The sequence below is a fragment of the Mus caroli genome, unplaced genomic scaffold (assembly GCF_978045245.1).
Source record: "Mus caroli unplaced genomic scaffold, Mus_caroli_1 scaffold_12, whole genome shotgun sequence".
In the NCBI taxonomy this organism is placed as follows: domain Eukaryota; kingdom Metazoa; phylum Chordata; class Mammalia; order Rodentia; family Muridae; genus Mus; species Mus caroli.
In genome coordinates, this window is record NW_028227267.1 from 14,223,256 (window position 1) to 14,238,403 (window position 15,148).

The window sequence follows — 15,148 nt, forward strand, 5'->3', positions numbered from 1 at the left end:
TCTCAGTTAAAAAGTGTCTGCACCCTTCTAGTGCACGTACGTTATGTGTAGCGAACACATAAAATTAAGGCTTCCAAAAATAAAAATAATTAATATTATAAAAGTGCTAATGACTATAAAGCCAGTGTGTGGGAGGACCTGGTGGTGCACACTTGTAATCTCAGGGTTTGGGAAGCCATGCCAGAGGCTTCTGAGCTTAAAGCCAGTCTGTCTGGGCTACAGTAGTGAGTTCTAGGACAGCTGGAGGTACAGAATAGAAAGTCCATCTCAGAGAACAAAAAACCCTCTTGGGCCAGGGAGACGGTTCAGTAGGTAACGGTGCTTGCTACCAAGCCTGAGAAACCTGCAACCAATCCCAGGACTCATGGTAGGAGGGAACTAACTCTTGCTAGATGTCCTCTGATCTCCATGGACACACGATGGAATGTGTAGGACAACCCATAAATAATATGATAATAAACAGAAACAGTGGGTGTTAGAAAATTTAAAGGCTATTTCAATATTGAAAATTTTATGTAAACTTTCTTTCCATGGAAAGAAACCCAATGATGATGGTTAGGTGTGTTTTCCCCAGTCTTTTTTTTTTTTTTTTTTAAAGAATCTACGGTATGCATTTTTAAAAACTACACAGATTATATTCTGAATTTTCCTTTTTTAATTTTATAGTATGTCTTTGAGCATTTTCTAGTTTCTTTGAAAAAATATGGAAACATTTCATAATTGCCCTATATATAGTATTCTATTACTGAACCTTGCTACTGGTTTACAGTACACTTTTGGTATTGTTAATGATCAAGTTTGTAACTGGATATAGAATATTTGTTCATGTTGGTCTACTTTTTAATAATTGCTTCAAAAAATGGAATTTCTGATACATATTGGTAAAGGCTTTCCCAAAATGTGGTCATTTATCTTCCCACTGGAAATGTTCTGGAGTGCTTTTTCATCTTATTGTACTTCTAAAGACAGTGCTTTTTAAGAGCATTACTGTTATTTCTGGGCCCGGAGTGTCTGTTGAAAAGACTAGTAGGTGGTTCCACTCCTTTGTTCTGCTATCTAGAGTCAGTCAGCTACTTGGGGCTCGCTGTCTGTCTGCTTTATAGCAGCCTCCCAAACCAAGATTAGATAAAGTGGACAGAAGAGCAGTTGAGAGGATCAGTGCACGTGCGCTCTGCCCTCTAGCTTGTTCCTCAGCCTCTTCAGTTTGTCTTTACCCAACTGACTCTGGAGGAACAATCACATCTAAGTCCAGGTTGTTGAAGTATTATTTTTGTGTTCAAGTTTCTCAAGTGACTGGTATCTATATTTTTCTGAGCCTCAAGAGAAATCCCATTGCTTCACTTTTAACATTAAAGTTAGGTCCACTATGTTTACTTGGTCCCTTCAAATTTTTTGTTTATTTGTGTGTGTGAATGTGTGCTACATGTGTGCAGGTTCCGGGGAGTTCAGATTCCCTGGAGCTGGAGTTATAGATGTTTGTGAGCCACCTAATGTGGGTGCTGGGAGCTGGACCTAGGTCCGGGGAGAGTGGCAAGTGCCCTTCTCGCTGAGACAGACATCTCTTCAGCTCCCAAATACACACTAAGGCACTCCACCCATCCTCCTGTTTTGAAGCTCAAGGATAGTTTATTAGAGTTTAAGAGGAAACTTAGAGCCGGGCGTGGTGGCGCACGCCTTTAATCCCAGCACTCGGGAGGCAGAGGCAGGCGGATTTCTGAGTTCGAGGCCAGCCTGGTCTACAAAGTGAGTGCCAGGACAGCCAGGGCTACACAGAGAAACCCTGTCTCGAAAAACCAAAAAAAAAAAAAAAAAAAAAAAAAAAAGAGGAAACTTAAACTCTCGGTAGACAAGCTGTAAATCTTTAAGCTGTCTGGAAGGGAGGAGGAGAAAGCAGAAAGCCTTGCTGCCTGAGATAAGGGGATATGAAGGTCAGTCACCTCACAGCAGGCGCCCATTTAAAAATTAAAAAGTATTTGATGGGGTGGAGACATTCTTCCATGGTTCATATTTATCTGGAGGTCAGAGGATGGGCAACAATGCTTGCCTTCATCAGTGGGTTCTGGGATTAGAGCATAGGTCCTAGCCTTGGTAGCAGTCTAACTGCTGAGCTATCCTCCTCCCTTCCCCTCCTCTCCTTAGCTGAAGATTGAACTGAGATCCTCATATTCCCAAGACAAACACTTTACTGCAGAGCCATGCCTTAAGTCCCTCTCCCAATCTATGCCTTGATAGTGTTGGACTTGTTTCTGATACGTCAGACCAAGGAAATTGATCACGGCTGTATGTGCTCAGTAAATGAGTGCTGCTGGATGTTGTCCTCAGCTAACATAAATATTATTACACAGAGAATAAAGAAAGAATAAACAAAAGCTATTTGGAGCATAAAGCATTTACCGATTCCACCCGTGTTTTCCCGCAGCTTTTATTAGTGATTCATTATCGGATTCTTAACTCACTGTAGCTCACTATAAACTTTAACATCAATCTTTTTCCTGTAGCTTTAAATGCTTGTTTCACAGCTCAGGTATTGGGGAAAGCGAGGTAATCTGACATGCGTGGCAAATAGGGCATTGGGTAGTTTGGTTAGGAGGATATAAACTTTATTTAGTGCATACGTGGATCACCTGGGTATACACTAAAAATTCCGGTTGTCCGGACCTCACCTCACTTAGATTCTAATTCACAGTTTAATGAACCCTAAATACATTTATATTAAATAACTGTTTAAGTGTTTCTGAAGTTCAAGAACGTTTGGGATCATCATCTGCAATTGACTCCCTGAGGTTGCAGCTTGGAATTCAGCGCGCCTTGCAGCTGTTGCCATGCTTTTAGTTTTCCACGGCCTGAGGTTTCCCAGGTGGCTGCTTTTCGTCTGCAGATGAGGTTTTGCGGACTGTTAAACCATGTCCAAGATTTGTCCTGACAGCGTCCCTTTCCCCAGACTGTTAAAGGGACCTGAGCTTGCCGAGGTAGAGCGTGCCCATGTGACTGCGAACCGGGTTGCCAGCGGCGCGGCCATTTTTGAGGCGGGCACTCAACCTTGTTGCCCTGGGGGGCCGGGAGGGCAAGGGGAGGTGGTTACCAGGACTCAAGATGGCCACCGTGCCCGCTAGCCAGCCCTCTGGCTGGTCAGCTAGCCCGCGTGGCAGCGAGCCTGACCGAGCCCCAGCGAGCCCCGCGGGCAGCGAGCCTGGGCGCTCAGCCCTGGGGGCGGCGCTACAGCAGACCGACGGGGGCGGGGCGTCCGCCCTCCTCTGGCCGCAGCCAATCAGCGGGTGGGGCCAGCTCGCCCCGGGCCGCCCGCGCGCGGGGTGTGTGAGGACGAGCTCTCCGTCGCTGAGTGCCAGAGCTGGGGAGCAGTTGCTGTGGTACCTACTGCTACCTGGGCAGGCGCTGGGCATCGGACATCAGGCGCGGGGCGCTGCGGTGCGGGACGGGTAGGTGAAGTCATGACGTCCACCAGGTAAGCAGAGGGCGGCCGCTTCAGCTATGTCCCGGCTGGGCGTGAGCTTGCAGATTCTGAGAGAACTATTGCCCCTTCCCTAGGTCTAGAGCCTCCCTTTGCCGCTGGCTCCTCTTCTGTTCCCCTCACACTTCTCACTGGTGCATTTCTTGTTTCTTCCGAAGTTTTTCCATTAGTAGCAGAAGGCGCTGCCCTATTTGTTGTCACTTACATGAGGTGACCCTTGCTCAGATTCCAGGGTCTGTGGCTTACTTGTGTGTGTGTAATGAATTTCTCATGAAAAACTGCCTCCCGCCCCCATCGACCCACTGTCGGGTGACCCGGGCCCCAAGGGAATGTGCCCTGTACAGTGTATGCCCATTCCTCTGTGTCATGCTTTCTGACAGAACTTCATGGTTAGCCATGAGCAGATCTGTAGAGTTGGCACCTCTCACGCAGATTGTTCCCAAGTTGTGAAATTGTGTGTCCCTAAAATATTTGCCGATGACTGGAATTAGTACTTTGGTTCTCGAAGGTACCATATGTTTGCCTACTTTTATATTAGCGTCACAAGTGGAATGGGTTTTGATATAATGAAAGCAGACTCACCCAGTCACAGGTCCAGGGTTTTGAATGTTCCTGTTTTTGGTTGTGTTGGTGGTGGGGAGCAAATGGTTATACCTAAGTGGGCTTGCCCACTTTTTTTTTTTTTTTTTTTTTTGACTTCTACTGAATGCTTATGTAAATGTGACTGTTTAGAAAAAAAAAAAAAAGTAAGTTTCCTCATTTACCCAGTGTTTTGGAATGCCTTTTTAAAAGTAGCTCTTGGCCTTTATTTTCCAAAAGAGAGGGAGGCCCCAGCACAAATTTGAAGAAGTAATTTGGGGCCATGAGCTTTAAAGGGCCTAAGTCCTAGTAATTTAATGGCTTTTTGGAGGAAATTCTGTTACTCATTTAGAACCTTTTCCTCAGGTAGGACACAGTGGTGCTGATCTAGTGGTGCTGCCTTTTCTCTTAAATTTATAATTATGTAGTAAGGTGGACAAAGAGTACTGATCATTCATTATGCAGGAGAAAGCCAGGTGTGGGAATATGGAGACCCACATGGCCTTTTTGGTAAATGACGTTGCAGCAAATAAATCTCTATCTTTTAAAGCTAATGGCATTTTACCATAAATTAGGGTAGTGCTGTATGGCAGCAGTTAATTTCCCTTCTTTTCATTCCTATGTCCCTTCCCATCCCTACAGGATTAGGTGTGCTGGCCAAAAATGCTTTCTAAAGGCTCTCTTTTTTAATGTCCTGGGAATTGAACTCACAGCCTTGTTCCCAGCAAGTGCACCCTCCCTGTGGTTTTAATTGCCCATTTCACTCCAGGCCACTCCTCACTGGCCAAATGTCCAAATGGGTAGCTTTGAGATGTGTTTGTAGTGTAGGGATGTAGGAGTTGTTTTCAAAAGTCGGAGTTAACACCAACCTTGGATATATATATTTTTTGAAAAGGCAGATAAGCGACTTTCTTTGGTCTGCCTTTTCAGGATCTGGTTAAAATCTTGAGCTACTGAGACATGGCTTGAAAAAAAAAAATCACACTTTGCTGTAGGAACTAAATTGAAGAAAAGTTAGTGCCTAGCACAAAATTTGTTACTAGCAAAGTTATGAAGTGAGTCTAGATCTTGATACCTTTGTAGAAACAGTACACTAAATTTTCTGAAGAAAATTTATTTTGGTGTTCAAAAATTACAAAATGTACAGATGTGAGTTATCTGTAGGACCCGTTTTGCTTTCCGATTTCTTGTAGCAGGGAAGGATGAGGAAGGCCAAGTGACACTGGGTATGACAGTTTTGAAGGTGCCCAGTGAGGACTGCAGCTATTGCAGTTAGGTCATGTCTTCATCAGGTATCATGTCAGTTCCCCTTCACTGCCCAGCCTAACAGTAATGCAAAAGTGGAGTCTTAATACCCTCTTCTGCTGATCCCAAATTATCAAAATCTGACCTCATGTCCTGTGTTCTTGCCTTTACCCCACACTTAAAATAATTGTTGCTAAATATAGCAGCGTGTGACTTTGCAATGGCTATCAAAGAATATAGGATTAGAAACCAGACATACCTACAATCTAATTGAGGCTCTTTTCTAATTCTTTCTACCATGGGCATTTGTTTAATGAAATCTCTCACTGCTGCTATACCAACCTCCATCCTACAGTACTACAGGGTAATTGTACTTTAAAACTTTGTTTTGAATTTGATATTTTGAGACAGGGTCTCACTGTTATCCTGGGCTAACTTAGAACTTGCTACAGTAGCCCTCCCTGGCTGTCCTCAAAATTGGTATCCTTTTGCTTTGATCTTTGGAGTGCTGAGATTATAGGTGTGTCCCACTGTCTGTACAATGCTTTTAACTTTCAAGACAGTTTATGAGTGGAATATATTTTTTTAATCTTAAAAGCCTTTCTCCACCTAGGAAATGATGTCAATTGAAGATATGTTTAAAGCTTCACTTTATAAACAGGAAACAAACTTACCTATGTAATTGCCTCATTTTGCAGTTGAAGACACTGAAAATCAGAAATAGTATAATTTGTTTAAGTTCATTTAAATTGTTACAAATCTTGAACCAGATCCTAGATTTTGAGATACCTTACTTAAGCCTAGCTAAGTAAGGCACACACCTTTAATCCCAGTGCTTGGGAGGCAGAGGCAGAGGCAGGCAGATTTCTGAGTTTGAGGCCAGCCTGGTCAACAAAGTGAGTTTCAGGGCAGCCAGGGCTACACAGAGAAACCCTGTCTCGAAACAAACAAACAGCCTAGCTATGTCATTTTTAGTGTAGCAGTCAACTCTTAATTTCTAATTATTTTAAGTAGACTATCTTTTTAAGCTTAAGGTCTTGAATGATTTGGCTAAAGGTATTCTGACTATCATAATTTGTATTTTATTCTACTTATTTTTAGTGATTAAGCTAAATTTTTGGGGTACAAAATTGGTTATTCTTGGAGAACTTTTATCCCTTGTTATGTGTATCAGGTCTTCATTTGGGCCATGTTAGAACATAGTTGATTTACTAATGCTTTTGCCACTCTAAATTGTTCCAATAGGAAAGGTAAAGCCTTATGTGTAGGAGATCTAGAAAATATTGGAATTTTTTTCTTTCTCTGTGTGGAAATTGTGCCCCCCCCCCCCTGGAAGTGATACATTCTTGTTTGCCAGGAGTAGAGTCTGAGACAATGTAGGTCATTCACTACTGCTTTGTGTACTTTTTTACTGAATAACACTTTAAAAGTTTCTCTGTTAAGCATTGCCTTGTCTTCATAACCCTGTGTGCAGTCTGGTTTGGAGTTGTTTACAACTCCCAAGTTGTGCCAGGGACCACTGGGAACCCCGTTGGGAGTAGTGAGGGTATTTGCTGTGCAGTCTGTATGGCCAGGTTTGGCTGAGACTATTTTGGGACTCTTGAGTCTGTCTGTGTCCTCCATCATCATCATGCTGGAACTGCTAGTGTGGGTTAAGCCCACACTGGAAAGTTTATGTGGGCTGTGGGTGGGGTCCTGGGGTATTTTTCTTTTTAAGGCTCAGGACTTTTGAGGTACATCCAATAGAATCCTCCAAACTACTCAGATGGAAAACATTATATGGAGACAAAAGTAGGGCTAAGATGGAATTTTGTTGAGCTGGGTTCTTTGCAGCATTTAAGCAGAATTTTCAAACTCATTTTAGGACCTGTGAGCTCTTCTCTTCTCTTCTCTTCTCTTCTCTTCTCTTCTCTTCTCTTCTCTTCTCTTCTCTTCTCTTCCTCTTTCTTTTTAAGAATTTAAAAATTCAGATTGCTATATAAATTTTTATGTCGTGAGATTTCTTGGTGAGCTAAATAAGATTTTAAGACACACTGAAACTATTTGATCTATGAACTGTCTTAGAAAACTGAAATAGGACCCTTTTCCTATGTGCTGTGTTTCAACTGTTAATGCTCATATTTATAAATAGGTCATCTTTGTTTGAGAAAACACACAAGGTTTTCTGACTCCAAATCATTTCAGTCAGTGAATTGCTACATTAAGCAGAACTGTCAAAGATAAAACTGGAACCAAATGATGGTGACTGGCCAGAGGTTAACTCTTTCCTGCTCATTTGTCTAGCATCCATGTCTTTCTTCTGGCTGTTGCTTTTAAAAATTGCTGCAATAAAACATAAATAAAGCTGTCTTATAAACCAGGCGACCACATAACCCAGTTTGCCCAGACCAAGTGCTGAATGGTGCTTATTAGCTTGACATAATTACTGTTAGGCTTTTTATTTATCCATTTGGATAGTAAATTATCTGGTCACCTCATGTAATCATATTGTCATAGGAGTTTTAGTTGTTGAAATGTTATTTGAAATAAAGCCATAGATAATGACTGTACCCCTATTTTGTCTATATCTGGATGCTTCTCTTTGACCAAACATTTTTATATTAAAAGAGTCCTGAGTGTCTCAGTGTGTCATATTGAACAAAAAAGCTCATTATATGAAGTTTAGAATCATTTATTTGCTGTCTGATTTTGGGGAGGTTATATAATCTTGCTGATTTTCCCCCCCTAGGAATTCTTTACTAGTTTGCTCAACAAAGATAATAATAAATAATAATGCCTCCCCTATTATTCGTACTTTGTGAATATTTAAAAAGGAGAGAGCCTATTCCTGCACATAGTCCTGTGACACCCACACAAGTAGCACATGCGCGCATGCACACACACACACACACACACACACACATAGAACAAATAATAAATATACAAAAACACACAGAGGAACTGACTGTTTAGTGGAGCCTTTACTTTTTGTTTGTCTGTTTGTTTGTGGTTTTTGTTGTTGTTGTTGTTGTTGTTGTTTTTGTTTTCAAGACAGGGTTTCTCTGTGTAGCCCTGGCTGTCCTGAAACTCACTCTGTAGACCAGGCTGGCCTCGAACTCAAAAATCAGCCTGCCTCTGCCTCCCGAGTGCTGGAATTAAAGGCGCGCGCCACCACGCCCGGCTGCTTTTACCTCTTTTTAAAACTGTTTTATTGTGAGGAGAGCAGGGAAATAATAGAGAAGTCAGGAATACACTCTGGAATGAAGCTTTTGGGAGCTAGGGGTTGAAATTTCAACAAGTTAGTATGTTGAAAAGAGTTTCCCAATAGGAAATTTTAAAAAGCAGATAATGCTGGTCAGAGATGAACTAGTCTAGAATGTGCAACAAAGATAAGAATTAGTATACAAATGTAAGGGTTATATAGCTAAAGGCCACACATTACCCCTGTTAGTTTATATTTTTTATGCCAACAGTATATATGCTGTAAAGTCATAGATCCTGCATTTAACATTTTTTTCTCATTGCTGGAGACTGAACCTCTTTTATCACATATGCTACACCATTGAGCCACCTTGTAGCTGAATGTTGACAGTATAGTTACTTGCACAAACAGCACTCAGCCTTAGATACAGGACAGTTTTTGAGAAGTTCTCTTTCAGCTCCTTTTCAATTAATCCTGTTCCCCTCACCACCCAGACAGCTGCTTTCGTTCTTCTATTTACAATGATTAATTTGCCTATTTTGTAACTTCATATAAAGAGTCTTGTACACTAGGGGCTACTCGAGTTTTGTTTATAATTTTGAGGCTCGTCTATTTTGGTGTGTCAGTGGCTTATCCCTTTCCGTTCCTGAGTAATGTCCCATCATCTGTAGGTAGCAGTGCTACTGTGCTGGTCTTTGTGTACTTTACAATTTTTGGCAATGATGAACAAAGCTACCATGAACATCCTGTTTTTCTCCTGTCTTCCTTTTTGTCCTGCACATTTTGACAGTGTTCTACCACCTTTCTCTATTCTTTAGTTCAGAACACTGTTCTGTCTTTTGTGTAAATGTGGCAGTGTATAAGTCAGGGCTCTCTAGGGAATAAAACTGATGATTGAAAATTCAAGAGGATTTACTATGATAGGCTTTCAGGTTGTGGTCTGTGTGGATAGTCCAACAATAGCATCCAACCCTACGGAAAGCCCTAGAGTCTGCTGGTTCAGTATACAAGGCTGGGAGTCTCAGCTGGTCTTTGGTCTCTGTTGGACTCTTGAAGTAGGCACAAATACCAGTGAAGGAATCCTCAGGAGTATGATGGGTGAACTTGCCGGGGAAAGTGAGGGCAAACAGGCAAAGAGTCCTTTCATGTCCTTTTAGGAGGACTGGCACCTGAAGGTGTGGTTCAGATTTATAGCCAATCAAGAAAATCTTTCATAGGTGTGCTCAGGTACTAAGGTTTTAGGTAACTCCAGATATAGTTGACAACCAAGTCCACCCTCTTGTCAACTTGACACACAACCACATCTCATTATATAATGCTTCATTTTCAAATGAAAACAATAGCCTGGTTATATTTCTACCTAACATGATATAACAGTTCCACAAACAACCGAAAATACATTATATATTTTAGAACTGGTGGCAATATTCTTTGAGGAATGCTTATTCTTGTCATGTTTCATAAATGTGATAACCACTAAAATCTCAATTGATGTTATATTACATTATAAAGAAATAAAATATAAATATTGCATAATATGTGTCTACATATATATGAGGGCACATTCTTAGGATGGACATATTCATGTCACTTAAATTCCATGGTTCTGCAACTGGTCACATGACCTTAATTGGTATTTATAACTTCATTCCTTTACTAACCATTCTGTATTTTCTCCACCCTCAGAAAGCACTCAGCAGGTCTTGGTTCTTTTCCTGGAGGAGTGACCCATACCTTCATTCCTGAAGGGTCTGTGTGCTTTGTCATCCTGCCTAGACAGACATGGTAGTGCCACGTGACATACTCCCTAAAGGATCTTCTGCTGTCCACTCCTTATCTCATTGTGGAGCAGCAATCCCGTTTCCCTTGGTAATCTGGATCAGTCGCCCCCTCCTGACACTGTTTTTCCTTTTTTCGCCTTTTGCCTTAAGGGCTTCAGAAGCCCAAAGTGGCCAGAAGTCTGAGCTTCCAGTTACATGGAATGTTTTTGTGTGTGTGTGTTTAGCGAGAATCAATTCCCATTCTGGAACCAAAATTTCTAGGCCGCCAGAATTTAAGGTTGCTAGTGAGCCATTAGGGACCCTAGTAAATGGAATCTTTCACTTCTTACCCCTGGATTACTGGCCCTGTGAGTCCTGGCTGTGCGAGGAAACCATACCGTATATTGGACATTGATTCAAAGTATATACTGCCTTATGGAGAATCCTGCACCATCCTTCCAGGGTGCTGTTACCCAATTGCACTGTAACTGTGTCATCAGCCATTCCACCGTTCTGTTTGGTCAGATGCTTCAGGATGGACGGAACATGGCCAAACCAATGGATTCCATGAGTACGGGTGCACTGTCACACTTCTCTGGCTAAAATGTGAGTTCCTAGGTCAGAAGCAATGTGTGAAGTACCACGACTGTGGAGAAGGCATTCTGTAAGTCCATGGATGGTAGGCTTTGGAGAAGCATTACATGAAAGAAAAGCAAATCCATAGAGAGAGTAAATATCTATTTCAATAAGGACTAAGTGTGTCCTTTTCATGAAGGAAGTGGTCCAAGTGGCTGGTCACTCTGGGGAAGTGTGTGAAGTAGGGGTCTCAGTGTTGGTCTCTGGTGCTGGCAGATCTGCCACTCAGCAGCTGACTTCCTCTGTTTTTTTCTTTTGTATCATAAAAAACTTTGATATACTGTATTCATTCAAATAACTGTACAATTTATACTGATTTTCCTGCTCATTATATCAGTTTCTTTCTTTCTTCCTTTCTCTCTCTCTCACTCTCTCTTTTCTTGCTGTATTGAGGATTGAACTTTGAGCCATGTACATGGTAGTAGACAAGTGCTTTATCACTGAACTATATGCCAGTCTTTTTTATTTTGAGATAAAGTGTCACTAAGATTCCCATGTTGGCCACGAACTCACTCTGTAGCCCATACAAGCCTTGAACTTGCTATTCTACTGCTTTAGTTTCCTGAGTAGGTGAGATTATGGGCCTGTGTTGCCACATCTGACATGACATGGCACACACCACACCACACCCCCCCATTTTCCTTATGATATAAGGAATCAAACCTTGGGCCCTCCAGGACTATCTCTCACTAAGTTGTGTCTCCAGTGTCAACTCCCATGTATGGTTTCTGAGACAGAGTCTCAGGATGTAATCCCTACTGACCTCATAAAGCTTTCTATGTAGACTAGTTTTAAACTTGGAGTTATCTTCCTGTCTCTGCCTTTTAATTAAGTCTTAATATTTGAGAATTTTTTAATTTTTTATTTTCTGTTATTTTTCAACAAAATTTAAAGAATTTAATTTCTGTTAAAGTTTTATTATTTCTGTATTTATGTTTTGCTTGCATGTATGTCTGTACACAGAGTGTGTGCTTGAGGCCAGAAAAGGGTGTCAGATCCCTTTGAAGTGGAATTACAGGTGGTTGTCAGCTGCTATATGGGTGCTGGGAATCGAACTTAGGTCCTCTGGAATTATGTACTCCTAACTTCTGACCTATCTCCAGCCCCCTCATTATTTTCAGTCTCCCTCTCTCTGTCCCCACCCTTCTGTCACTCTCATCGTCTCATTTGTTTGAGACAGTGCATGTGTAAAACAGGGCCCCTCACTGAACCTGCAGCTTATTTTGACTAGACTGGTCCCCAAGCCCTTAGGATCCTCATGTCTCTGACTCCCAGTGTAGGGGGGTGTCCAGAGGTGGGCCACAATACCCAGCTTTTATGTGGTTTCTCTCCTCTGCTTACAGCCTGTACTAGTGTGTGTCTGTCTGTATGTAAACACGTGTACCATGGTTAGAATATGGCAATTGGTTCTGTCCTTTAACCATAGGGATTCTGGATGTTGAATTTAGGTCTTCAGGCTTAGAAGCGAGGGCCTTAACCAACTGAGCCATCCATCTTGCCAGCCCTTTTGGTTCTGAGAACTCGGGTCCTCGTGCTTGTGTAGCATGGAAGCTCTTAACCTACGAGTTCATCTCCCCAGCTCAGTCAATAATATTTTGAGTGGAAATCTCATGCTCCAGTTGTTGAATTTAGCATTTTGTAAACACCAATTATGTCCATTTGTTTGAATTAATTTTAAAGATATGAGTCATATAGTATAAACTAATTTTAAAGCAGACAGATCAGTTTATACTCAGAGTCTAACAGCTATCACTGCAGAATAATTTTGAAACATTTTTATCAGTTTAAAAATGAAACATTATAGCTGTTAGCGGTCACTCACTTTCTACCTATTTCTACCTATTGTATAGCACCAACCATCCTTTGGAAACTGTAAAATCTACTTTTTTGCCTCTGAATTATTATTTTTTTAATTTTTGTCTTGTTTTCAGGACAGAACTTCTTTTTGTAGCACTGGCTGTCCTGGTACTAGCTCTGTAGACCAGGGTGGCCTCGAACTCGGAGATCACCCTGCCTCTGTCTCCTGAGGCCTGGGATTAAATGTGTGTGCTGCCACAGCCTGACACCTCTGTGAATTTTTATTCTGTTGTGTCATGAGCACAATCATGTAATTTTTTTTTTAAGATTTATTATTATACATAAGTACACTGTAGCTGTCTTCAGAAACACCAGAAGAGGGTGTCAGATCTCATCACAGTTGGTTGTGACCCACCATGTGGTTGCTGGGATTTGAACTTCAGAAGAGCAGTCAGTGCTTTTAGCTGCTGAGCCATCTCTCCAGCCCCCGAGTAAAATGTTTTTAAAGTTCATCCATGTCATATCAGCTTATCAGTATCTCATTCCTTCTCATGGTTGAATACATTTTGATGTGTAGGATATTTTGTTAAGCAAGCTCTATGGGTTATTTTCAGTCTGGCTGTTGTGAATAGTGGTCCTGTGAGCACCCATGTGTAAGTTTTGTGTTGCCATATGTTTGTTTCTCTTAGGGAAGGATGCAGCTTCATAGGATAATTTTATGTTATTTTGTGAACAAAAATTCCTGGAAAGAAGCTGACAACAAAGGCTGACTGACTCATTAGAACTTTAATGATGTGGAAATGATGGAATGTTGCCAAGCCAAATTATCTTGGGCTATCTTTAACACACTTAATAACCGTTTATTACCTTCCTCTCCGTGTGACCTAATATCTTTGTGACCGTTAGGTAAATCTTTTGGAATGTACAGACAGACCCCTGCAGATAACATCTGAGGCCCATAGTTTGATTTCCCAGCTTTTCTAATATTTCTACCAATGTATTCAGAAAGGGTCTTGATTTATGATTTTCTTCTGTTACTATAAAACTTTATTAAACTGTTACATCATTGGAACATGGCATTTGGGAAACTATTTCTGGGTATAACCACTCACATTTGGCTTCAGAACAAACCATGTGTTTTGTTCCTTTGAGGTAGAAGCCCCCATTTTTCTGTCTTCTTCCTTCTCTGTCTCTTCTTCCTTCTTTAGAAACTTCAACCCTGTTTACCAATGTGGCTGCATCATTTTACATTTCCAACAATGTCTGAGGATCCAGTTTCTTCACATTCCTGTTATACTTGCTACTGTTTCCCAGTCTGCTTAGAGATACTGTGTGCCTGTCGAGGCACATCCTAAACACGCAGCCTAAGCTTACAGCAGTAAAGCTGTCGTTTGTGCTTGTTCGGTCTTCTGCCCAGGCAGATGTAGGTGCTTCAGGCCTTCCCTTGTCTTCCTTAAGCTTGGCCACTGCAATTTTAGGAACATTCTGGAGGTTCCCTCTGTGGACGTTTTTTTCCTTACACTTTCCCTTTTATGTTTTTGGTTAACTTGTTTGTTCCAACTGCTTCGAGCAACTGGAATGTTAAACAATTGCAGCTGCTTGTATTTGCGATGCTCTTTGGGGAAACTCTTAGCACAGGGCAAGCTCAGGATCAGGTCAAACAATGGGGAGGCCTGAGCTTTTGAAGGAACTGTCAATAAGCTGAAATGATCGCAGTTCTCTGAAATAGAGCTTTGATAGTGCACCAACACATTTCTCACCTCTCAGGGGCTGCCTGGCATCTGGGTTCAGTATATGAGGGTTGTTTCTTTTCAGAATTACTATGAAACTGGGGAGAGGCAGAGAGGAATCTCTATTCCTGTGATAAAAGCAACTCGGAGAGGATAGGTTTATTTCTGTGTACAGCCCAGATCCCAGTCCATCCTCAAAGGAAGGCGGCACAAGAACCCAAGCATGGCAGGCCTCTGGGGAACCCAAGCATGGCTCTGAAGCAGTGCTGCTCAGTGGCCTCTCCTCCTGCCTTGTTTAGTTTGCTTTCATATACAACCTAGGTCTGCCTGCGCAGGGTGCACCCCAACCCCCCTGGCCTTTCACATCAATCATTAATCAAGAAAATGGCCTACCAAATTGCCTGCAGGTGTTTTCTCAATTGAGTTTCTTCTTCCTAGATAATTCTAACTAGTGTCAGGTTGATACAAATCTACTAAGACCGTAAGTAAAGCCACTAGGAAGCTAGCTGCCCTACGTGCATTCAGCCGCTCTCCCGTAGCTGGTTATGTATTTTCTTCTCCTTTGGAGCTCTTATAATTGTAAAAGGATGAGTCAGTTTTGCAATCTGAAAATTATTATTTATTTATAAGCTGGGTGGGGTGGCCCATGCCTGTAATCCTTGTACTCCAGAGGCCTGGCCATGAATCACAGAGCAGCCTAGACTACACAGCAAGACCCTGTCTCAAGCAGACAAATGTGGCAAACATGTCA

The 15,148-nt window shown here is 41.8% G+C and overlaps 1 protein-coding gene across 2 annotated transcripts in view; it reads left to right on the plus strand.

The window, feature by feature from the left end:
- Positions 1-15,148, plus strand: part of Adk (adenosine kinase) — a 400,940-nt gene that overhangs the window by 21,225 nt on the left and 364,567 nt on the right. The window contains exon 1 of one of the 2 annotated variants that reach the window (XM_021182428.3): positions 3,313-3,463. The exons of the other annotated variant lie outside the window; for it this stretch is intronic. Within the exon in view, the coding sequence (XP_021038087.1) occupies positions 3,450-3,463 (14 nt within the window). The 5' untranslated portion in view covers positions 3,313-3,449. Of the gene's footprint in view, positions 1-3,312; positions 3,464-15,148 lie in introns of those variants that run through there. 2 annotated transcript variants of the gene reach the window in all.